This window comes from Palaemon carinicauda, chromosome 44 (assembly GCF_036898095.1).
Source record: "Palaemon carinicauda isolate YSFRI2023 chromosome 44, ASM3689809v2, whole genome shotgun sequence".
Lineage (NCBI taxonomy): Eukaryota > Metazoa > Arthropoda > Malacostraca > Decapoda > Palaemonidae > Palaemon > Palaemon carinicauda.
In genome coordinates this window covers 51,991,314-52,013,508 of record NC_090768.1, presented here as the reverse complement: position 1 = coordinate 52,013,508, position 22,195 = coordinate 51,991,314, and the positions used below count along the sequence as shown (strand labels likewise).

At 37.7% G+C, this 22,195-nt stretch overlaps 1 protein-coding gene across 1 annotated transcript in view; it reads left to right on the top strand.

Moving 5' to 3' along the window:
- LOC137634480 (activating signal cointegrator 1 complex subunit 2) overlaps positions 1-22,195 on the top strand; it is a 47,741-nt gene that overhangs the window by 24,925 nt on the left and 621 nt on the right. The window contains exons 8-16 of the mRNA XM_068366902.1: positions 57-189; positions 2,821-2,946; positions 4,134-4,276; positions 4,890-5,031; positions 5,593-5,745; positions 6,113-6,285; positions 8,410-8,553; positions 12,177-12,398; positions 17,810-17,964. Of these exons, the coding sequence (XP_068223003.1) occupies positions 57-189; positions 2,821-2,946; positions 4,134-4,276; positions 4,890-5,031; positions 5,593-5,745; positions 6,113-6,285; positions 8,410-8,553; positions 12,177-12,398; positions 17,810-17,964 (1,391 nt within the window). The remainder of the gene's footprint in view (positions 1-56; positions 190-2,820; positions 2,947-4,133; positions 4,277-4,889; positions 5,032-5,592; positions 5,746-6,112; positions 6,286-8,409; positions 8,554-12,176; positions 12,399-17,809; positions 17,965-22,195) is intronic.

The following is a 22,195-nucleotide window of genomic DNA, read 5'->3' as shown; positions in this document are numbered from 1 at the left end:
GTAGAATAATCCTCCTCATGTCCAAAATTATTATATATCTATTGTTTCTGTTCTAGTGTCGGGCCTTCTCTGGTAGGGGAGTGCGTTGAAAAATTCATGCACATGATGTCGACTTGGATTGGAGACAAAACATTGATTGCAGACTATTGTTCGGTCTTCCCCATCGAAGAGGATTTAGAATTTTTTAAGGTGAGCCCTCTTTCATTATGGTAATCACAAAGTTTAATTTGAATATCAGGTCTTCTAGTTTTTCTTAGATTTTAGAATTACACGTATGTTGGCAGTTTCTCATTTTGGACAACTCATATACTGTACAGGACATGACACTTTTGAAAATGCACAGAGTTGTGTATTTTTTACATAAATATTAGCAGTATCTTAATAGAGAATAGAATGGGGCATGTAAGGAATAAATCCTTGCCATGACGGACTTCAGAGAACAGCCCAGTAAAGTACTTCTTTTTGTTGATCATTTTACTGTATTGGAGTAAAGCATTGGGATTGATGGTAAGTGTTGAAAGAAGTATAATCAGTTAATATGTTATAATCCAAACTGTATTTATTGTCATCATAAAATGTTTTACAATGAATTTATCTTTTGCGATGTTATAGGTCTGATGAAATATCTCTAGTATCATGCGGATTTTCTGGGCCTTCCTACTACTTTTTGTCATGCTACTTTTATTTCTACTTTTCTGAATTAGTTGTTTTAAACTTTTCTCACTGCATGCTAAAACCATCTTAGTCTCTAGATTTGTCAGTGTTTTTTTTCCTGCCCCACAAGTTATGTAATATGGTTCTTCAAAAATCGATGGTAACCATTAAGGAAATTGATTAAAAAAGGAACAATGTCAAGCAAAGAAAAATCATTGTTCACAAAGTGATGAGTAAAAAAAATTGAATTAGTAGAGTAAATGGTCTGAAAAACCAAAAAATTGTAAAAATCACAGAAAAATTAGAAAATTGTAGACGAACTTGCTAAGACGAAGCTAAGGTAAAGCATCAGACACTGAAAGGGAAGCGTTGATGAAATGGGAATCAAAAGCAGAAAAAAAGGAGATTCTTTTTCTACTCTTTGAGAGCTAGCATATTGGAGAGGACAGAGTATTTCTGCTGATGACAAATATTTAAGAAATAAGATGGTTAGAATTTAAATGAAATTTCTTATAATTTGTTAACTTTGCTTTTTGCTAATATTAAATTGCATAGAAAAAAGAAAGCTTTAAAATATGAGAAACTGATAACAGCAAGCAAAAATAATTTTGAGGCTAATGTCCCGCTGCTATTAAACCCTGATGTATCTCTCAGGCTTTGGGGACGGGGAGAGGTGTCTGCCCTTTGGCTGGTGGAAGATGTATGGTAACCTCTTACATGGTCAAAGGGATTTTAATCATATATAATACAAAATTAGACTTAAGCACCTTGAAAAAGATTGTCCATCTGTCTTCAAGTGTAGTGTCTCTTTCACACATCTCAATTTTAGAACTCCTGCTGCAGGGGTGTATGGATTTGAGTTGAATATATTACAAAAGAGCATGATACATAGATAGAATCGAGACATTATTTGTAGCTCGCTAAGGTTAAAGTATTGTCATACTTCCTGTTTAATGAATTAGTTCAAAGTTTGAAATATACAGTGCACAAAAATCAAATAGATTTTGTATACAAATTTACCTTAGCAATGACAACAAATAATGTACACCCTTCATATGTTCCAAATAAAATGCCTTTTCAAATGACATCAAGGATAGTGATTTTGTGGTCATGACCTTTATACTAAAAATGGTTTCCATTGTTGGATTTGTTTCAGAAATAATCTTGTCAGGAGAAAATATGTAACTATGTACTTACGTAGAATTCCTTTAACCTCTTTGCTACTGCTCTGTTGCAGTACAACCTACCCCAGCTTTCTACTCGAGATCCCCTTTGATTGCCATTACAGTATATCAACATTTCAATTGCAGCCTGTAATAATGATGATAATAGCAAAAATAATAGTAATATAATAATGATAATATAAGTAACTATCATCATTATCACTGTAATCCTCATTTGAGCTATCTGGCAGATACTCAAGACTCTAATTCAGAAGCACTATTATCACCCATGCACAAAAAAAAATACATGTAATAGGGAAAAAAATAGAAAATTGTTTAGAATTTTAATTCACGATGTTTGCTCACGAAATTACGATAATCCTTCACGTATGACTGCCTGACGAACACTGGCTAAGTATTCAAGAAACCCCTCCCCATATCTCGTATGAAAATGTCACGACGTTCATTAGATATTTATTGATAGAAATGAATAGTGGGTGGAGCTGCTGCAACTCTCTGGTAAAGAACGTGTTGCCCTAAACCCATCTGAATGTATAAAATTGCTTTGCTTGACTAGAAACAAAAATTTACGTAGAAGTATACGTCGCTCCTCTTTCTTACTATATGGTAAAACATGTGCAGGTATACTGTACGTATCAATGTTAAAGGGGTTAAAGAATAGTGCGTCAGTTGATGATCGGTAGGTGACACATACGGCTTCATCAATACTCTCAGAATGCTTATGTTCCTTACTTCTTTGCGTCCTTTTCTGTGTTTACCAAACTCTGGTATATTGTGAACATTTATGCTTTTATGAATAGTAAAATAATTGGCTTGGTACAACATTTATGAATAGTTTTCATGATGGTTTCTACTGATGTTATGACAAAGCCATGTATGTATTACAGTGGTATATTTGGTGCTATAGCATTAAGAGCACATTTACTTTTTGTTCTAAATCAGAAAAATGGTTTTTCCAAGTCCCCGTTTGATTTTTTTCCAGCAACATAATGGTGATGTAACAAGTTTGGACTTCATCACAGATGCTGTGTCAACTGTATGGAAGGAGATGGGATTATCATCTGATATGAAGTCATTAAATCTTAAAGATTCTTCCCCTGTAAATGAGGTATGAATATTATTGTGGTCATTTTTCAGAGAATTTATTGACAGCTTTATTTTTGTGTAAAATCTTTGAAATTACAGATATTGATGAGAAAGGTCAAAATAGGGGTAATTTGGATCTTTAAGCCACATTTTAAAAATGATTGAATACTCTAGTTTTATTCAGCTCTGTTATTAGTATTTTACTCTACAGTAATTAAATGCTTGGTACATCATATTGAAATCAAGTAGAATATTTAAAAGTTCTATAAAGTTTTAATGGAGAGTATTAAGTTTTTCATTATAAAAATAAAATCTTTTAAACTCAACATTAGTTTGTAACAAATGTGAATTGTAAATATGAATTCTTCATCACAACCCCACCATTAATATATTTGCCTACATCTGTTGCCTTCAAATTTCCCCATACTGCAAAATCTTTATCTTGTAAGACATAAGGTGATCCATAGATGCATCACCAGGATCCTCATGTAGCCATCAGTCCTCTTCCTTGATTTCCATGTGTGTGCAGCAATGTTAACACCTCTGTTCAGAATTCCCCTCACTGTTTCCTTGAATAGCAGCATGAATTTATATGCTGGTGGGCCTGTTGCAAAAAGTCGGCATGTGCACCTGCTGTAGAAAAAAATACTCTGTTACAACTTTAGAAAATTTTTTGGTATCCTTCACTTGAATGCAATTTAGAATAATACAAAAGATAAATTAGAAATTCTTCCCCACATCAGTTATTGAATGTCTGCTTGTATGTTGAAAATGAAGCCGGGAGCCTCAAATGTACTGTAGGGTTAAAGTTAACAAACAATCCCTTGGCGTGAACGGTTTCTTTAGCAGTTCTATAGGATGATATAGCTTGAAGGTGGCAATGGTGGCAGTGTTTGATAACAGCCCAAGTTGCAATAGTTCCAGTTGTATTCCTTGAGTAGTTGGCTGGCTATTTGATCTTTCATCTCTTACTCCAAGAGTAGTTGGTTGATTATTTGATCTTTCATGTCTATCTTAAGGACATCCTTCACTATATTTTTGGCTCCATAGATATGTGGTCATCTTTAAAGTATCCAAAATGGAAGTTAAATGAGACTGCAGGGTACATTGCTGGGTGCTTATTTCTTTGATCGATGGCTACATGAGATTTCATGTAAGTCATTCCTTACTAGTGTGAATTTCTTTTTAAACTTGTAATTTACTCCTCAGGTTGAAGCAGACACCAGTGGAATGAATGGATATGTTGAAACCAAAACCATGATTCCTTCTGATATAGAGCTTTCATCTTTAGTATCACATGTTCAAGATTTATTGCCAAGTTTAGGGGAAGGTTTCATACAAGAGTGCCTTCAGTAAGTGCCCGTTTTTTCTAAACTTTTGGTTAAAGATTCCTGTATCATGGCTCTAAAATTTCTAGGTAATATAATTGATAGCAGTTTTTTATTTAATAGAAGATATTTTAATGCATGTTAAAGTTACCATACACCATTTCTTTTGCTGATGTTTATGTAAGATATTTTTTTTTTAATTTTAATCATAATTATCTTTTCTTTGTCACTATTTCCATGTAATTTTTGGTGAAAATTAGGAAGTTAACCCCTTTTTTAATCCTCATTTGTGTTGATGATGGCGTCATATTTTCTATTTGCATTGTAGTTTCATTGGAGTTTTAGTCATATTTTTGTAGTAGGGGAGTCAGCACATGAAACTTTATTTATGGTGGAAGATGGGGAGAGGGTGAGCTGTGGCACCCTATCAGCACTAACCAAACTCAGATGAGTTTCTCATCGGGCGAGGAGGAACAAGAGGAAGGATCCTCCGTTTGTCAGCTACCCCCTGAAATTGGGGTGAAGTACCATGGTAGATAGATAGATAGATATTTTCTTTTTTTTATTTTCATGACAGTTTTTTAGGATTTTTTATAGATTTTCTCATAGGAAACTAAATTCGAATTATATTTTCTAGGTATTATGGATATTCTACTGAAGCAGTAATAAATGCTATATTAGAAGACAGCTTGCCACCCTCATTGGTTACGTTAGACAGATCAGCTCCTGCTCTTAAGATGCCATCCCCTGTGATACCACCTGAAACCACTAAAGATGAGGTACTAGTAAGTTAGAGGTTTAATTGTATCTGTTTTTTTATTATGTAGCAGATATTTTGTTACTTGCTGATCATCTACATCACCCCCACCTCTACCCCTAAACCAATGATTCTGTTGCCTTGATACATCTCCAACTATCTCTATCAAAACATCACCTTCCTCTAAATCCTTCTTAGTTTTATCTCATTTTTATGGGTACTCAAATAAGCTTTTCTCTTTCTGTAGCTCATTTAGCTAACTATTTGAGTGATGTACAATTATTTATCACAAAAATGAGAGAGTATTTAATGTAGTGATAGCTTTTCACATTATATACTAAACATTCAAAGATCTGTTTGAGAAAAATATCTTTATTATCCCAGTAAAGTTTTAAGTTGAAATGTTAATATAAAATGAAATTGCTTGCATTTTCATTTTTCACTTTATTTCTGTATTGCTAAAATTTTTAAATGATCTGCCAAAATGTGCTGTACTGTCGCTGTATTTTACAGGTACAGTAGTCGTATATTGAATTATACTAATTTGTTTAAAGTTGTAATTTTTGGTTAATATTCATTACAGGTAAAGCAAGAAAAGAGTGATTTCATGGATAGAGCCAACATCTACAACAATGATGAGTTTGATGTCTTCTCAAAGAAAAATTTGGACATGTCAAGAATTCACAAAGGGAAAAAATCTAATGCGTATATTCAGGAGGAAAATGACACTGAAAAGGTGAATTATTGCAATTTTTTTATTCTATTTGATGTTTAACAATGGACTTTTTCCTTTTTTATTTTTGCATGGAAAGTGTTAAGGTATGTCCTCTCTTTCTATACTGGTGACTGTAATGTTTATTCATGCAGGCAAATAATATTGGAAAACAATTTATCTGATTTAGATACAGTATCTTGAACCTAAGAACAAGAAAAGATACTTATGTCTTGCATGCACATGTTCCTTCAATATCTAGATATTGACTTAATTTTATAAAAAGATCATCAATTTTTCACACGAGAGAGAGATAGATATTTATTGTAGCATAATCTCTGCATTTTTTACATAGTTTTACATGCTAATTTCCTCCTTTTCATCTCTACAGTTGAAAGAAATTGCTAGAAAATATGAAGAAAGAGGAGGAACAAGTATTTATGAAGATGAGTTTCGTCTTGATGAAGATGCTCATAGAGGGTGGGAATATGAGGATGAATATGATGATACCTATGACGATTTTGAGATTGGAAATTGTGATGTTTTGCCAGAAGTTCCTAAAAGGTAAATATTGTAACAGTATTCGTATGGTTTCACATATATTTGATAAGGTTAATTTTGTATTCTTAGTGGTGTATAAATTAATACATTACCCGTTACTCTAAGCTGTAATCGGGACCAGTGGCTCCATCCCTCTCGGCGCTTGTGACCCAAGCCCCTGTGTATGTGTTGCGAGTGCCAATGAATAAGGTGCCGCTTCCCTGTGGCAGTGTCTCTTGTGTCATGGTTCCTGTTGGAATGACTGGGCTGGTTTCTCCCCTTGGGGAAGCTTCATCGGCAATTCCTTTTATTAATGATTTCTTTGCTTGCAAAACCTGAGGTAGGCGGAAGAAGCAATTCATTTCACTTCCTCTTCCTATTCTGATAATGCTTCTCCTGAGAAGAAAAAGAATAAAAAGAACAATTAGAACTCCAGGAAAGCCAGTTCTAGTCTCAAGATAAGGGCTTGTGACGACACTTTCCCTTGGGCCCATGCACAGGGCCGAGACTATGTCCCCCCACGGCTATAGCCCCGGTTCCCTTGATCACCCAGTAGCTAGGTATGGCAGAGGTGTTTGGCCCTATGCCCGCCTTCTGTCGGCCTGTTTTGAAGAGCTTGGGCACTCCTACACCTTTTTTATGTGTGTGTTGGACATATCTTGGTTTGATTAGTATTATTTCCAATTATATATTACGCCTAGTTTTTGCATATAAAGATGTGCCTGTTATTACATAAAAAAGAAATGGGAAAAGTAGCCAATTTATTCTATTGAAAACTGGTCCAGTAATCATTATATCAAGTGTTCCTACATTGTATTACAGGTGGTGAAAACCAAAATGCCCAGACATCATCCCAACAGTACTTGGTGTCAGTACTTCTGATTAATTTTTGTCCTAGTTTTCTATGGATGACATCAGTTGATTTAAGTGTAATCTCAAGGGATGAAAGTGGCATGATTTTATTTAACAGCATCAGGATCTTGATGGGTTACGAATACTTCGTCTCAAGGGTGTATAAACCACTGTTCAGATAGCTGTAAGTGAAGGGGCTTTGGGAGATGTTAAGATAATTAGAATTGGAAAGTAGAAAATTCTTTAAGGCTAGGTGTATATAACACTAAATTAGTAGAAGAAACAGTAACTGGGAGAGATGTAAGAGCTTGAATTGACGACATCAACCATAGGGAGATCATCCATAGATGAGGGAGCAGTCCAGTCACCTAGCAAAACAAACAGATACAGGAGTAGCCAGAGTTAAGGGAGCAGTCTAATCACCTAGCAAAACAGACTGGCACAAGAGTTGATATTGCAGATTTTACTGAGTAGAATGAACTAAACAGGTGGAGAGCAAGAGGGCGACTGTTCAGCAATGACATTTAGCTGGAAGGGTGGTCCTCCTTAACTTTCCCCCGAGAAATTGAAGATCAAAAGGTTAACCAGAGAACTTCAAATCATTCATTCAAGAGGCTAATTACAAAACCAAAGATTTTGAAGCAGACCAAGAAGCTGCATTGGTTGCAGATTGCTCATCGATTTCTTTCGTAGTGCAACACCCTTCTAGGGACATTATTACGACTGTATGCCCAGTTGATATACATATAAAACAATAAGGTAGATGGTCATTACCCACCAGTGGGTTGAAGGGATGGATGCCTGAGCTATCACTCATGTCTATTTAGTTTCTCTTATCTGTAGGATGAAAGATTCCGCATATCCAAAAACATTCATACCATAAATGAGGGCATAATATTATTGTAGTTTCTAGTGAAAGAAATTAATACATTTATCAATACAAACACATGACATTTACAGTAGTCATTGCCATTTTCCAAACCATTTTTTTTTCTTTTGGTGTTAATTATCCTAACCACAAAATGTGGTACTGTTAACTACTGGATACTCGAGGGTTCAGTGACTCCTTTGCAGGGCCTCCTATTAAATACAGGTCCTTTGTTTTAAACAAGACAGATGTGTCTAGGATTACTGTATACAGACCACGAAATTAAGCTGGATTATGAGCGATTGGTTTTTATTGAAAAAATTAGTAATGAAAAAAGTTAGTTTTTCATATAAATTGGAAATTCAATAAGTAGTTTTGCATCTTATAACTCATTTTATGAACTTGCTTATTATTCTTTTTTTTTTCAGGAGACCAGGCATTTTTGGCGCTGGACGGCTTAATGATGGTATTGATCTGGTTGGATCTGGAAGTAACTCTTCAGATGAAGAAGGTGGCGAAGGGGAAAAGAAAACTGAAGTTGATGCTGCTGAAAAAGGAAAAAGCCAACAGAGGTACAGTAATCAAGAAATGTTACAATAAAGAATTTGTGCTTAGTATATATTTCCTCTAGTTATATTAAGAAATTGATAAACAGAGGAGAATATAGTAAATCAAAGAAGAGAGATGCTGGGATTTTAGTATTTTGTTGTTTAAAAGGGAAATATTTTATTTATATTGATGGAGGGAGGGATGATACTCATAGCTACCAAGCATTATGGAAGGGAATGCCTTAAAACTTTGTCCCCACTTTAGATAAGCCTAAAAATAGTTTTTCACTATATGATTAAAGAAGGTACAAGACATTAGTATTTTAATTATTATTATTACTACTATACTGTACATAAGTGTTAATATTAAAAATGAAATAGGTATGATGAAGGTAATCATCTGTTCCCTAGTTTACAGTTTCTAATGCATGTGTATAGAAATCTCTTGATTGTGGTCAGAAGGTTTGCATGATAGTCCTTGATTTTAGTGCCGCCTTTGACCATGTTAAGCATAAGGCCCTTACTGTATTTTCAAACTAAAACAGTTGTAGTAGGTGGGTCTTTTGTAAGCATCGTTATTTATCTTTTAAGTAAAAGATTGCAAAGAGTAGTTGTTGATGGGCACCATTGTGAATATAGGGATGTGATATATGGTGTTCCTCGGGGTAGTGTTCTTGACCTATTACTACTAATACTATATACACATATGTGGTTTGGCCTTGAAAATAAGCTTGTTGCATATGCAGATAATTCTACTCTCTTTACATCAATTGCTTGAAGTTAAACCCTAATAAAACTAATTATGATTGTAAGTATATTGAGAACTGGCTCCTCAACATCCACATCTCTGCATTGATATATACAAATCTTTTAAAACAAAATTTTAGGTGTGATCCTTGATTGCATATTTACTTGTGAGAAACACATTCGGTCTGTTTCTCCTTCAATTACACAGAAAATTGTCTTATTAAATTAAGAAAGTTTTTTTTTAATTTTGGGGGTAATCAATCAATTCTGAAGAAATTTTTTAATTCTTTTATTCTGCCTTGTTTCGAGTATTTTCCTCCTGTCCTACCTATGGCTGCTAAAACCTGGTCTATGAAATTTCTGATTCTTGATCTGGATATTAATCCTTGTCACCATCGTTTATTTACTTATTTATGCATGTTGCATGATTTTTCATAATTCTGACCATCCTTTGCATTCAGAACTTCCCAGATTTTACCATCTTGTACATAGCAATAGGTATGCAGTTAATTCTAACAGTTTTGCCTTCTCCATCAAGCTTGACACTACTCCGTATTCTAGAAGTTTTATTCCAGCTGTGTCTAGATTGTGGAATTATCTTCCTAACCAGGTCGTTGAATCGGTAAAACTTCAGAAGTTCAACCTTGCCGTGAATGTTTTTCTGTATTCAAATCTGTTCCTCCAAAATTAGTGTGGTTGCCAGCAAAGTAATTTGTCCCTGAAAATCCAAATGACCTACTATTGTAGAGCATCAGCATAAGATTCTTAATGAGTTTTACATATGTTTATAGGTAAGAACTAGGTTTTAAGTAATAGTGCACTTTCTTTAAATTCATCTATGACAGCTGTTAAAGAAGATTGGGTTAAAGTATCACTTTGTGTAAAAGGCTGGATTATAATCTTGACCCTTAAGGCAACACTCATCAAAGAAAAATAATGAGCTTGCAGAATCAATTAGACCAAAGATCCTGTATATTTGTTTGAAAGGAAGTATTGCCAAGATGATTCAAGTTTGGTCATTACGTATACTTACTTTTATTTCATAGCCAAATTTGTTTTGCAACAAAGTGGGCAATAAACATATTCAGTTGGAAATAGTGGTTTGCCCTTTTTGGCCGAGTAAGAAACATTAGTCCTTGGTCAATTCTTCTGTCCTAGGTGGTAGGAGAGGATGTAGTAATCATCAATTTCAGTCTGCTAAAGGCATTCCTCCAACAATCTCCTATCCCAAGAATGAAGACGGTGGATTTGGTAAAGCTTTCCCTTAAAAGAAAAGCATCTTACAGGTATCCAACACTGAGGAGGTTATTTTACTTTATTGGAAAGGAAAAATATTCCAGTATAATATCGTGTGTTACAGTCTGGCAACTGCTCCTCAGGTCTTTAGCTGATTTTTAGCATAGTAGTATTTTAGGTGTAACATCCCTGCATAAGGATGTTGGTGAGACTGGATGACTAGGTCAAGTCAGAACAGCGGTGCGACTTTGAGAAGACTAGGTCTGATTGTATAACCTGTGTTAAAGTAGGGAATTGTGTAAGTTTCCATCCATGAAGGTGACATACAGTGAACCCTCGTTTATCGCGGTAGATAGGTTCCAGACCCGGCCGCGATAGGTGAAAATCCGTGAAGTAGTGACACCATATTTACCTATTTATTCAACATGTATATTCAGACTTTTAAAACCTTCCCTTGTACGTAGTACTGTTAACAAACTACCCTTTAATGTACAGAAAACTTAATGCATGTACTACAGTACCCTAAACTAAAACAGGCACAAATATTAAAGGCGATTTTATATCATGCGTTTCCTAAACACGCTAAAAAGCACGATAAAAAATGGCAACCAATGTTTTGTTTACGTTTATCTCTGATCATAATGAAGAAACAAACTGGAGGTAGAGCTTTGCTTATTACCCAGACATATTTCCCATACTTTTCCCTTAGAACTACATCACATCTTCCTACTTTAGATATATATATATATATATATATATATATATATATATATATATATATATATATATATATATATATATATATATATATATATATATATATATATATATTACTGTATATATATGGGTTATGGAAAAAATCCGCGAAGTGGTGAATCCGCGATGGTCGAACCGCGAAGTAGCGAGGGTTCACTGTATATGGAGAGTGAAATTCTTCGGTTGTACTATTGGTTATTCACCATTAACCCTTTTACCCCCAGGCTCCCAGGCTATTTGGAAATTTCCAACCCTTAACCCCCAGGGGGTTATTTTTTTTCCCAGCCCATTTTGCTGTATATTTTTTTTTAATTGCTCTAAAAGCCTTAATTTTTGTCATAGAGAGGTCAGGTTGGTCTCAATCTCTTGGAAAATGCCTGAATTTTCTCAAAAAATTATCAAAATATGAAAAAAAAATTTGTACAGCATTTTTTTGCAAGGACGTACCGGTACGTCCATAGGGGTAAAGGGATGGCTTTTGTGAAACGTACCAGTACGTCCTTTGGGGGTAAAAGGGTTAAGGGAATGCAAACTCCTTTCCATTGTCCCTGAGGCTCAACTTCAGCTTAATAGGGGACTCATTCCCATTGGAAGTTGGTACAACAGGGCCACTTCAGTGTAAAGTAATTTATCTTTGCAAAGTTATCTATTAAAGTAAGAACCACGTAATTTCATAATAATTCTCCATGAAAGAATTTGAAAATTAGTTCTTACCTTCCAATAGGTTGAAAGCATACATGCTGCAATAATCACCATTAATTATCCTCTTCTTCAGTTTTCAAGAGCTATCACATGTTTTGGGTAATTCAACATTGCAAATTAAAACTTCTAACTTATAAGAATTGTCAGTATCATAAGTGTGTGATTTATATATGTACTGTGGTCTTAATTTTTTTAATTTTCCTTAGTTCCATCAACGACACTGGTGCTAGACCAAAGAACCTTGGAAGCAAGAGAGGAGTTCAAAGGATTTTCAATAACTCATCAAGCAAACCAAGTCGACCCAAACAAACAACTCCAACCCCAGAGAGAGAACCTGAGGAAAAACCAAATAATAATTTCCAGTTTTGTGAAAATCCAGAGGAGGTTCGAGCGAGGGCAGAACAACGAAGACAAGACCGATACAGAAGGTATGTTACTTCATTGGAGCGTGTTTGATTTTTGTTATAAGATGTCTCCTATAAGTGAATATTTTGATTTTTATCTTTACCTTTTATAACTCAATATTTAAATTTCTATTTGTACAAGTATGACACAAGTCTGTAATCATTAATAATTTCAATCTCCACCTATCCTAATTTTAGTGGTAGAAACAACTGCTCTCCATACAGCTGCTTTACTGTATATATGTTGTGTGTAACATAATCTTGCTTTTACTTGTTTTGAATGTTAAAACATAATCGTGAGGTAGGTTTTAAGTGGTATATAATTGTGATAAGTATTTATTTTGCATAGAAACTGGAATTCATAGATTCAAGTTTTTATCTGGGTAGTCTTACAAAAGTTTTTTGAGAAATATAATAAATGTAACTAGAGTTATATGAGTAGGATATTGAATCTTTTTCTTAAGCATATACAAATATTTGATCCTTTTAGAATAGGAAAATGTCTTCAGCGGAGCTGGAACGGTCATTGAATTCATTATTGAGGTAGTTTACAACAGGTGGTGAGTGCAGGCTCTCTGTCTCTCTCTCTTTTTCGGCTTGCTGGAAACTCTTCACTTTTGTCTTCAGTTGCCGTGAGTCTGTAGTCATGCGCTCTAACCAAATGGTTGGATCTTTTTCTTTGCAAAAAAGAATGTTGGCTGTTGTTGTTTGTGATTGTGGATGTGAAGCAAAATATTTGTACTTGCCGTGGAAAGGGTGGATGCTGCCAGGCAGTTAATTCTAATAGCCAAGCCTTTTCCATCATAAGACTCAATACTACGCAGTACTCTAGAAGTTTTATTCCAGCTGTTACCAAGTTGTGGAATGATCTTCCTAATCGGGTTGTTGAATCAGTAGAACTTCAAAAGTTCAAAGTTGGAGCAAATGCTTTTTTGTTGACCAGACGGACATGAGTCTTTTTATAGTTTATATATGACATTTTTGTTGTTGACGTTGTTAATAGTTTATATATGACATATCTGTTATGACGTTGTTACTTTTTTTAGAATGATTTATTGTTAATTTGTTCTCTTCAGTTATTTATTTCCTTATTTCCTTTCCTCACTGGGCTATTTTTCCCTATTGGAGCCCCTGGGCTTATAGCATCTTGCTTTTCCAATTAGGGTTGTAGCTTGGATAGTAATAATAATAATAATAATAAAAACTGGTTGTAGATCCACACACTATCTCTGTTTTGGTTGCAATTATCGCTGTATGCCGAGTGTAGGTCGTGGGCCCCTCTTTTTGGCAGTGCCCATGAAAGCATCTTGGAAGTCTTTCACCCCTCTCTTTTTCTTATTAAGTGTAACTTCTATCTCTGGTTCTATGTATAAGCTTTGGGCTTGGTCCCTGTGAGTATGTGACAAGAGCAAGAAGACCTCAGATCTACATTGCCAGGTATTTCAGCTACTGGTAGTAGGTTGGCCAATTCATCAGTCACCCTTTGAGGTACTATTGTTAGAGAGTTATTGGGTCTTTTGACTGGCCAGATATTACTACTGGATCCCTCTCTGGTTACGGCTCATTTTTACTTTGTCTACACATACACTGGATAGTCTGGCTTATTCTTTACACACATTCTCTTCTTTCCACATACACCTAACAACACAAAGACATCCGAAAAATTCTTCTTCACTCAAGGGCTTTACTACTGCACTGTGATTATTAAGTGACTACTTTTTACTTGGTAAGTAGAAGAGGCTCATTAGCTATGAAAGCCACTCTTCCAGGAGGACACTCAATCTAGTTCTATTGTCTTGGGTAGTGCCATAGCCTCTGTACTCATGGTCTCCCACTGTCTTGATTTAGAGTTCCCTTGCTTGAGGGTACACTCGGGCACACTTTCCTTATTTCCTTTCCTCAATGAGCTATTTTCGTGTAGGAGCCTGTGGGCTTATAACATCCTGGTTTTCCAACTAGGGTTGTACCTTAGATAATAAAAATAATAATGTGAAATTCTCTCAGTGATGGCTGCACCTTATCAGAGGTTGGAAACTTTTACCATATATTAATACAAACCGCCAACAATAAGTTTGACCTAAGGAAGGCTTGGGGATCCTTAGGTCTAGCAGGTAGGCGCTCTACATATAACTTTATTAATGGAGCTGGTTGCAAAAGCTACCTTGCTTCTGTTGTCCTCAGTGGCCAGTGTCTCCTGTGGTGATGTTAGTGATTTGGTGTCCGCTGTAATCCCTAAGCCCATAAAAACTTGAAGGCTCAGCCTTCAATGTCAGTGCAGATTCTGGCATGAGTTTATACCATCCATAAGGTTGGGTTTAAGTCAGCTCAGGGGCTGAAATTGTCATTGTGTGCTGCCCCAGTGCCTGATGTCACCCGTGATCCGTTCACCCCAACCCTTGTGCCTGTGGTTATGGGTCCTGTAACCCCCTTTCCCTGTGCTTGTGACCCTAGCCTCTGGGTCTATGTCACAAGTCTCAGTGAGTGTGCCTACTGCCTCCCCTCCAGTCTTGTTACTTCTACAAGACCAACTCTTGTGATTTCTCCCCTTGGGAGAGTGTCATCTAAGATGGTCACTCAGACGTCGATTCCTCATCTTGCAAAGCCTAAGGTGAGGGTAGGTAAGAGGAAGAAACATTCACTTTTTTCTCCAATTCATTTTCTGACTGATTCTGATGCTGCTTCTAAGAAGAAAAATAATAAGAGGAAGAAGTCCAGGAAGGCCAATCTTAGTCATAAGAAAAAGGCCTCTTATGATACCACCTCTCTTTTGAGATGGGTAGACAAAACCTAATTGGTTCCCATCCATATGTTTCATCCCCTGTGGGGCCCAGGGCCTGACCCTGTCTTTGGCCCCCCATCATGTCCCTAGCCATGTGGGTCAGAGCTGTGTGGCACCATCTCTCACCCTTCCTACCTGGTTAATGGACTCCTGTTTAATTCTCAACCCACAGTATTTCAGTAGACAGCTAGAGAAGATGGTATTGCTAGAGGCTGTCATTGCACATATGGGTCACAGCACTCGTACTCATGGAGGGGAAGTGAATTCTTAGACCACCCTGCCATACCCTCTAACCAGATTTGGTGTGTGGGTATCAGAAGTCATTTACCCCTAAAGAACTAGACCTCGGCCCAATACCTACAGAGACAGACAATCCAGTCAGTGTTCCTTTGTGAATATCCTTGCACTCATTCTGATTGGGGTTGGGAATCTTCGCTGCCTGCATTAGATCTGGCTAGTTTTGCCTTGGATCAAGTTGATGGTTAGATATGTGGCTTTAAAAACTAGCTTCCAGTGTGTCAAACAAAATTTTGGTCCCTACCCCTCTCGAGGCAGATAAGTCTCTATACATCAGAGCAAGCTGGGTCATCACTTCTTCAGGCTTACCAGTCAGTGTATGTACTGATTGGACGGCTCTCCTTGGAAAGACTTGACAAAAAGTCATATCCTTTCCAAAGAAGGAAAAAGACATGTCCTTTTCAGAGATGGGAGAAAGGCATGTCCTTTCAGATGGGAAAGGCATGTCCTTCTCAGAGAAGGAAAAAGGCATAACCTTCTCTGCCTCTTGAGTGTGCAAATATGGAATCATCTGTTATGGCCTCCTTTCAAATTATCTCTTGGGTTGACCTGTAGTCAGACGTGCGTCACAAAGTCAACGGGGTTATCCACCCCAGTGTCTTTGGAGAAGCATGTGTGTCTTGTGCTGTTTAGTGGGATGATTGTGATCTTCTTGGCACACTAGGCAGCAAACCAGTGGGCCAACTGAATTGTTAAATAGGAGGTATTCATTGGTGTCCCGAATCTCAAAGCAAGTTGGCTTAGAGGTAGCTCTGACACTACGAAGCACATTGGACATGCCTCGCCTTCCGAGTCATGTGCAGGTAGCGGAGAAGTGTAGAGCTGCCTCTTCAGATTTGGCAGTGCCTGCTGGATCAGGTGCCAGGAAAGACCGAGGCTTTTCCTAGACAACAATCGGGGCCATACACAAATTCTCTCTGAAAGGAGCCTGTATGTGCTGATGCCTGCATTTCCTCTCTCCTGCTGCTAAGATTATGGGGAGGCTTGTTTTCCATTGAGCAACCTTGTAGAGACAGGGCTTAGAAGTGTCCTTTGGGACGGTTAGTTATTGCCTTTTTGAACCGTGGCCAACACCTCCATCTTGCATACAGTTACTTCTGTACACTCCTCAGATCCTCAAAGCCTAGCCTTCCTGACAGAGGTAGAAGGGATGTTGAAAATAGTGCTCAAGGTTATTTGAGAAGAGTCTTTGGACTTCTGGCTTCTACAATCAACTCTTCCTGGTGAAAAAGCCAGCTGGCGACTGAAGACCGGTCATCACCCTCTCTCCACTAAATAAGTTTGTGCATCAATCGAAAGGATAGAAATGGCATTTTCTGTCAAAGTTTAAGATTGAATCGCATATTCTGTGCTTAGTTTCATCAGAGAGGGAGACTTCATGCTCTCGGTGGATCTGAGGGACGCGTGTTTGCAAGTACCTGAGCATCAATCCTTTCAGAAGTACAGTAAATCCCCTTCTCCCTCTTCGGCACAGTGTACCAGTTTGACTGCCTCGGACTGTGTACTTCTCATCAGGTGTTCATCTTGTTAGCAAGTTGGGGCCACTCCCAAGGGATACGTCTTTTGATGTACAGTACTGACAATGTATCTCGACAATTGACTGAGCCTGGCCTCCTCTGTGAGGCAGTTGCTGTAGGAATGAGTTTGGCTTCTTGCTTTTTGTCATGATCGGGGAATTAACAGTAGACAGAGAAGTTGAAACTCTCACACCTTGGAGATGTAAGTACTTAGGCATGCTGATAAGTACAGCAGCATCAGCAAGTCTTTCTGACAGATGATTGCATCACCAAGCTCAAGGAGATGGCACAAGTGTATCTGTCAATGACAGTACTCCCAGCTCATCACAGTCGTCTTCTCGGCCACATTTCCTTGCTGGAGAAGCTCGTTCCTCATAGGCCCCTTCAACAGAGATCTCTTCAGTGGTGTTTGATGGACCACTGGTCAGCATCCAGGTATGACCTTTACCTTCCTTTACCAGGAGGGGTAGGAGGTTCAGGTCAATCTTTAAGAGAAGTGGTTGAATGAGGAAAACCTCACCAGAGGAGTCATACTTGACTCTTGCCTCCAAACTCATAACTTTTCTCAGATGCATCGAAGGAGGGAAGAAGAGCAGCATCTGCACATCATCTTTGCATCCTAGAAATGCAAGCATTCCAAGAATGTTTTAGGGCGGTGCTACTTGCCAGCGTTCATCGCCTGTTGATAATTACCTTGTCAATGAATTCAATGGTCATTCAAGATCCACTGAAGACACTACCTTATTTTAAAGACTTGGGTTTGTATAGCTAGGAAAATTACAAATTAATCTAAGATTTCGTATATTTGAAATAGATTACCTAATATGCTTTAACATTTACAGAGGAGGAGGTAATCATTGGCAAGAAAATGGTCCTGCTAATGATCATTATGCACCAAAGCCGAAAGTGTCTGCAGCTTCTAACAGAAATAGTGGAAAATCCTGGCGTCAAGGGCAAAGTGGAGAAGATGACGATAAAAGATTCCATGGGGGGAAATGTAAGTACTGTACATTATATGGGTAATTTTAAATGCATTTTATACTTCTAAAGGATAACTTATTTATGTATGATAATAGTTATACCTGGTTAAGTTGCTTTACTTACTATACTGTAATGTACATTAATGTCTATTATAATAGCTACTCTTTGATCAGTGTTCCTTTTATATTGGCTATCAATATAAATCAATTTCATAAAAGAACTGTATTATAGGTAATCTTATAAGTTCCAACTTTGCCAGAACAGGATTGTTGATAGAAGTAGATTTGATCTTACTGTATATAGCATTTCCCCCTCCTCTTTTTTTCTAAAGGTATCACAGATTTTCATCATTTTGTCTCCTTGCTTTTCATCTACTGTGCTCTAAATTTATCTACTTTTAATGGATCTATATCAGAAATGATGTCTCACATGTAGCAAAATCCATGTAGGTTGCAATTATTTTGGTTAGTACAACAGTAATTAATATGAATTTTTTCTACTTGTATACAACCCTTATAGGAGTATGATTTCAACATGGCTAAAACTTTGCCATTAAAATTTATAATTAGATGCTGGTAGTTACTGACAATTGGCGAGGAAGGCTCCCATCCTCTTGCTAGAACATTGAGTAGTCACTTTGATTTCAGCCGCAAACTAGTTCGGAGTAACTATGGACTAAAATCTTTGCTGTTTATTGAGAAATAAACACGAGCAGTCTTGTGATCTTGACCTGGTAAACATGTTTACAATTGTGGCTGGTTTATAAGCCAGCAAAAAATAGATCCCCAGTCTTTTTGCCCATTCTGGAGAGAGCATGACTGTTCTCAGTTATTTCCATGTGACGAGAGCAGTGACCTTAGTATGGCATGAGGAGAAAGAAGTCCTAAACGGATTCATAGGCTTTGTGGTCTTCCTCTAGGTAAAGGAAGTCTATTAGCTATCGCTTCCATCCATCCAGTGCTGCACCCTCTTCGACCTCCTGAGAAAAACTGAAGTAAGTAGACTTCCACCTGTTCTTGGGAGGCAAGCTTCAGGTGAGGTGATCGGCGTCAATGACCTTAGATGTCTGAATGCCTGAAAACCTGAAACCAATCAATCAATCAATCAGGTGAGGTGACCGTATCACCATCTCCTTGCTAAGGTGATATTCCATGGCCTTTTTCCTTGAAGCGGGGCTTTGTAGTTGCTGATGGTAACAGCTCCGTGTTCTGTCCACAGAGAAACTGATTCAGGCTTTAGCCATCTCTTAAGACTCCCAAGATTTCTGTTCCTCATCTGGTGACCCATCTGCAGAAGGTATTTTTTATGTGACACCTCCTGACCAGTGCCTGCCTGCCGTAAGAGTAAGCAATCTTCGAATCTCTCCTAATGTAGTGTCATCGCTGCTGGGGGCAAAATGCTCAACATCAACTTCTGTGCATGTTCTTCTGCTCCTGCTGCAGGTATTTATTATGCTTTTCCTTCAGTTGACAGCAAAATATCAAGGACAAATCAATGCAGAGGACAAGGAGACTTCGACCTCAAACCCAGAGATCTATGCAGACAATTACCAATTAAGAGTCTTCCACAGGCACGGTGATCATCAAATGTACATTCCTGAGCAATTCCATGCGTACAGTCACCAGGTGAGAATACTTCACTCACATTATCAATGTGAGCATGATCCTAATGAGATAGTTCTTCACATGCATGCATGTAGTGTTCTGTCCAAAGACTGCAAGACTGCACACGCCAAGCTTCCATATGCCAATTCTTTGTGCACAAAGTCCCCGACTGCAAGGTATTCATACAATATATCTCCACGAGAAAGGTCCTCACAGGCAGAACTTCTATACCCCGTGAGCCCAGTTTTCTAGCACTAGATCTCCCATGATCACATGCTAGGTCATTGCTTGATTGGTTCCTGTGAGAAGGTTTTCTCATCTGTAAGGTTTTCATGCTCAAAAACACCTTTGGCGTGCATAACCCATGCGCTAGTTCTTTCAGTGCTAGATCTTCAGAAGACTTGTCCTCAAATAATCTTTCTATGAAGGATTGTTTATTAGAGGAATTCTCACGACAGACAGGACTAAGAGTCCCAGGAAAGCTAAGGACCTAAATCCATTAAGACAGGTCAAGGTATTCCTCGATCGAGTGGAAGATTTGAGTCTCCTGACTGTGCACACAAGCACAAACGGGACCACAAGACCTCCCATTGAAATAAGTCGTGACCTCTCTGCTTACGAGGGAGGAAGTTTCTAGATACCATAGATCCTTCAGTAACCAACTCTCGACCAGCTCAGACAGAAGCAAAAAATCTGCAAATGGAAATTTTGCCATGATCTGAGGATTATGGCAAACGGAAATGAGCCCAGCCCAATCTCATTCCCAAGCAGAGGCTGGAATACAAGGGAATATGAAGACATAGCAGCAGCGAGTTTTACATCAAATGACTGTTTCAGTAGAACGATCTTTCCTCTCCCAGAAAAATCTACTGGTTCGACAGTAGCAAGAAGTACTAGAACTTCTTTTGTCTTTGGAGAAGCTTGTTCCTCACAGATGTTTCCATCAGTGATGTTTGAAAAAGCAATGGATAGCTTCCAGCAATACTCCTCTCCATCTTGTTACAACTTATAAATCTCTGCCCTTTTAATAATAATAATAATTGGACGATCTAGCTTAGTGGTAAGAGGATGAAAACTCATCTCACGGACTCCTTTAGTGTCCCAGACCTGTTTGCAGCCTTTGAGGATACTTTCCAACACCCTTGGGAATTTCTAGACCTGTTCGCAGCCTTTGGGGATACTTTCCTATACCCTTGGGAATATCTAGATACAAAAGTTCCGCCCGTTTACATCATTCCCCAATTACTCGACAGATTATTAGCGCATCGGGGCCCAGAATGATCCTGATTGTGCCCAAGTGTACACATACCAAATGGTGTCTAGATCAGCTGATTTCCATTTTTCCTCTCTTAGGGAAGTTCCCTAGTCTCTCTGGTAAATCCCTAACTTAACCTTAATCAGGTTTTTCCGATGCGGGAATCCTCAAGACCTTCGAATAGTCTACCTTCCTCGAGATCTCGAGGAACAGGATGGAATGTCTCTTAAGTGGGCCTGCTCGAGCCTGTCAAATGGGCATCTGTTAAGGATACCCTTTAGATGGTCTGCTACCAGTCTTAGCCTTGGGAAAATACAGTCAGAGAAACCAGGTCTTCCCTAACTAATGGAAGGAACCTATTGATGGTACAGGTCTTGAAAACGAGTCTGATAATGATGGATGACCTATGCTCCACACTACCAAAAGGAGCATTCACACATGTCTCTAGATACTTGTATCCTTGGTTGGTGAAAATTGCTCAACATATCATGTAAAAAAAACTATCTTCTTCATAGAACAACAAATACCTCGTTGAAAATAGAGGTTGCAACGAAATTCCAGAACGAGAGGCAAGATTGATTGGCCCTTGTTACCTCTTCTTTCTTCCCATTCCTTGGGATGCAAGTCACTCCATTGCGTGCGAGCGTATGTTATAGTAAGTAAGCTGCACGATCAAGCAACTAATTTTTAAAGGCCAACTTTTGTTTAAAATTGCTTCCCACTTCTCCCAGGCAATGATGAGTTCAAACTGAATGTATGCAAACTCACTTCTCAGAAATTACCCTATATTCTGAGATAAAATGCTCCAGAATGATGTAGGTTTCTCTATGATAGTTACCAGTCCCTTGGTATTAACCTATCCTAAAATCTGCCAGTCTTCATGCCCAGGTCACTAGAAGATTGACAGGAGTAATAACTTATGCTACTGTCAAAACTGTTCTGTCATTTCCTGGGAAAGTCAAATTTAAACCAGCCACTTTGGTTTATAGGGACTTCCTCTAAAGGGCGAATCGCCTATTAAAAGACCATGGTTTTTATTTGTGTAGGAACAAATTTTAAAGTAATTTGTTTTTAATTATACCAACTCAAAGAATAGTTACACTCTTGAAAGTTACACCCAGAAAGTCCTAGGTTTAAGGTCAAAGTGAGAGCTCAGTGGCCTGTCTGCTTGGCAGGCATACCCGGCAGCTACTACTACTACTACTGCCATGTTAAAAGTTTTAACAGCCATTTTCCCGCTTTGTCGGAATTACTCCTATTAAAGGATAATAGGGACTCAGAGAGTTAAGAAAAATACATAAGAAAAGTTTAATGTTATGAATCTGGTCAAGTTTGCTGGTGGATGGTGTTTAACCCTCCACCAAGCTTAGAGTAGGTCATTGATGGTA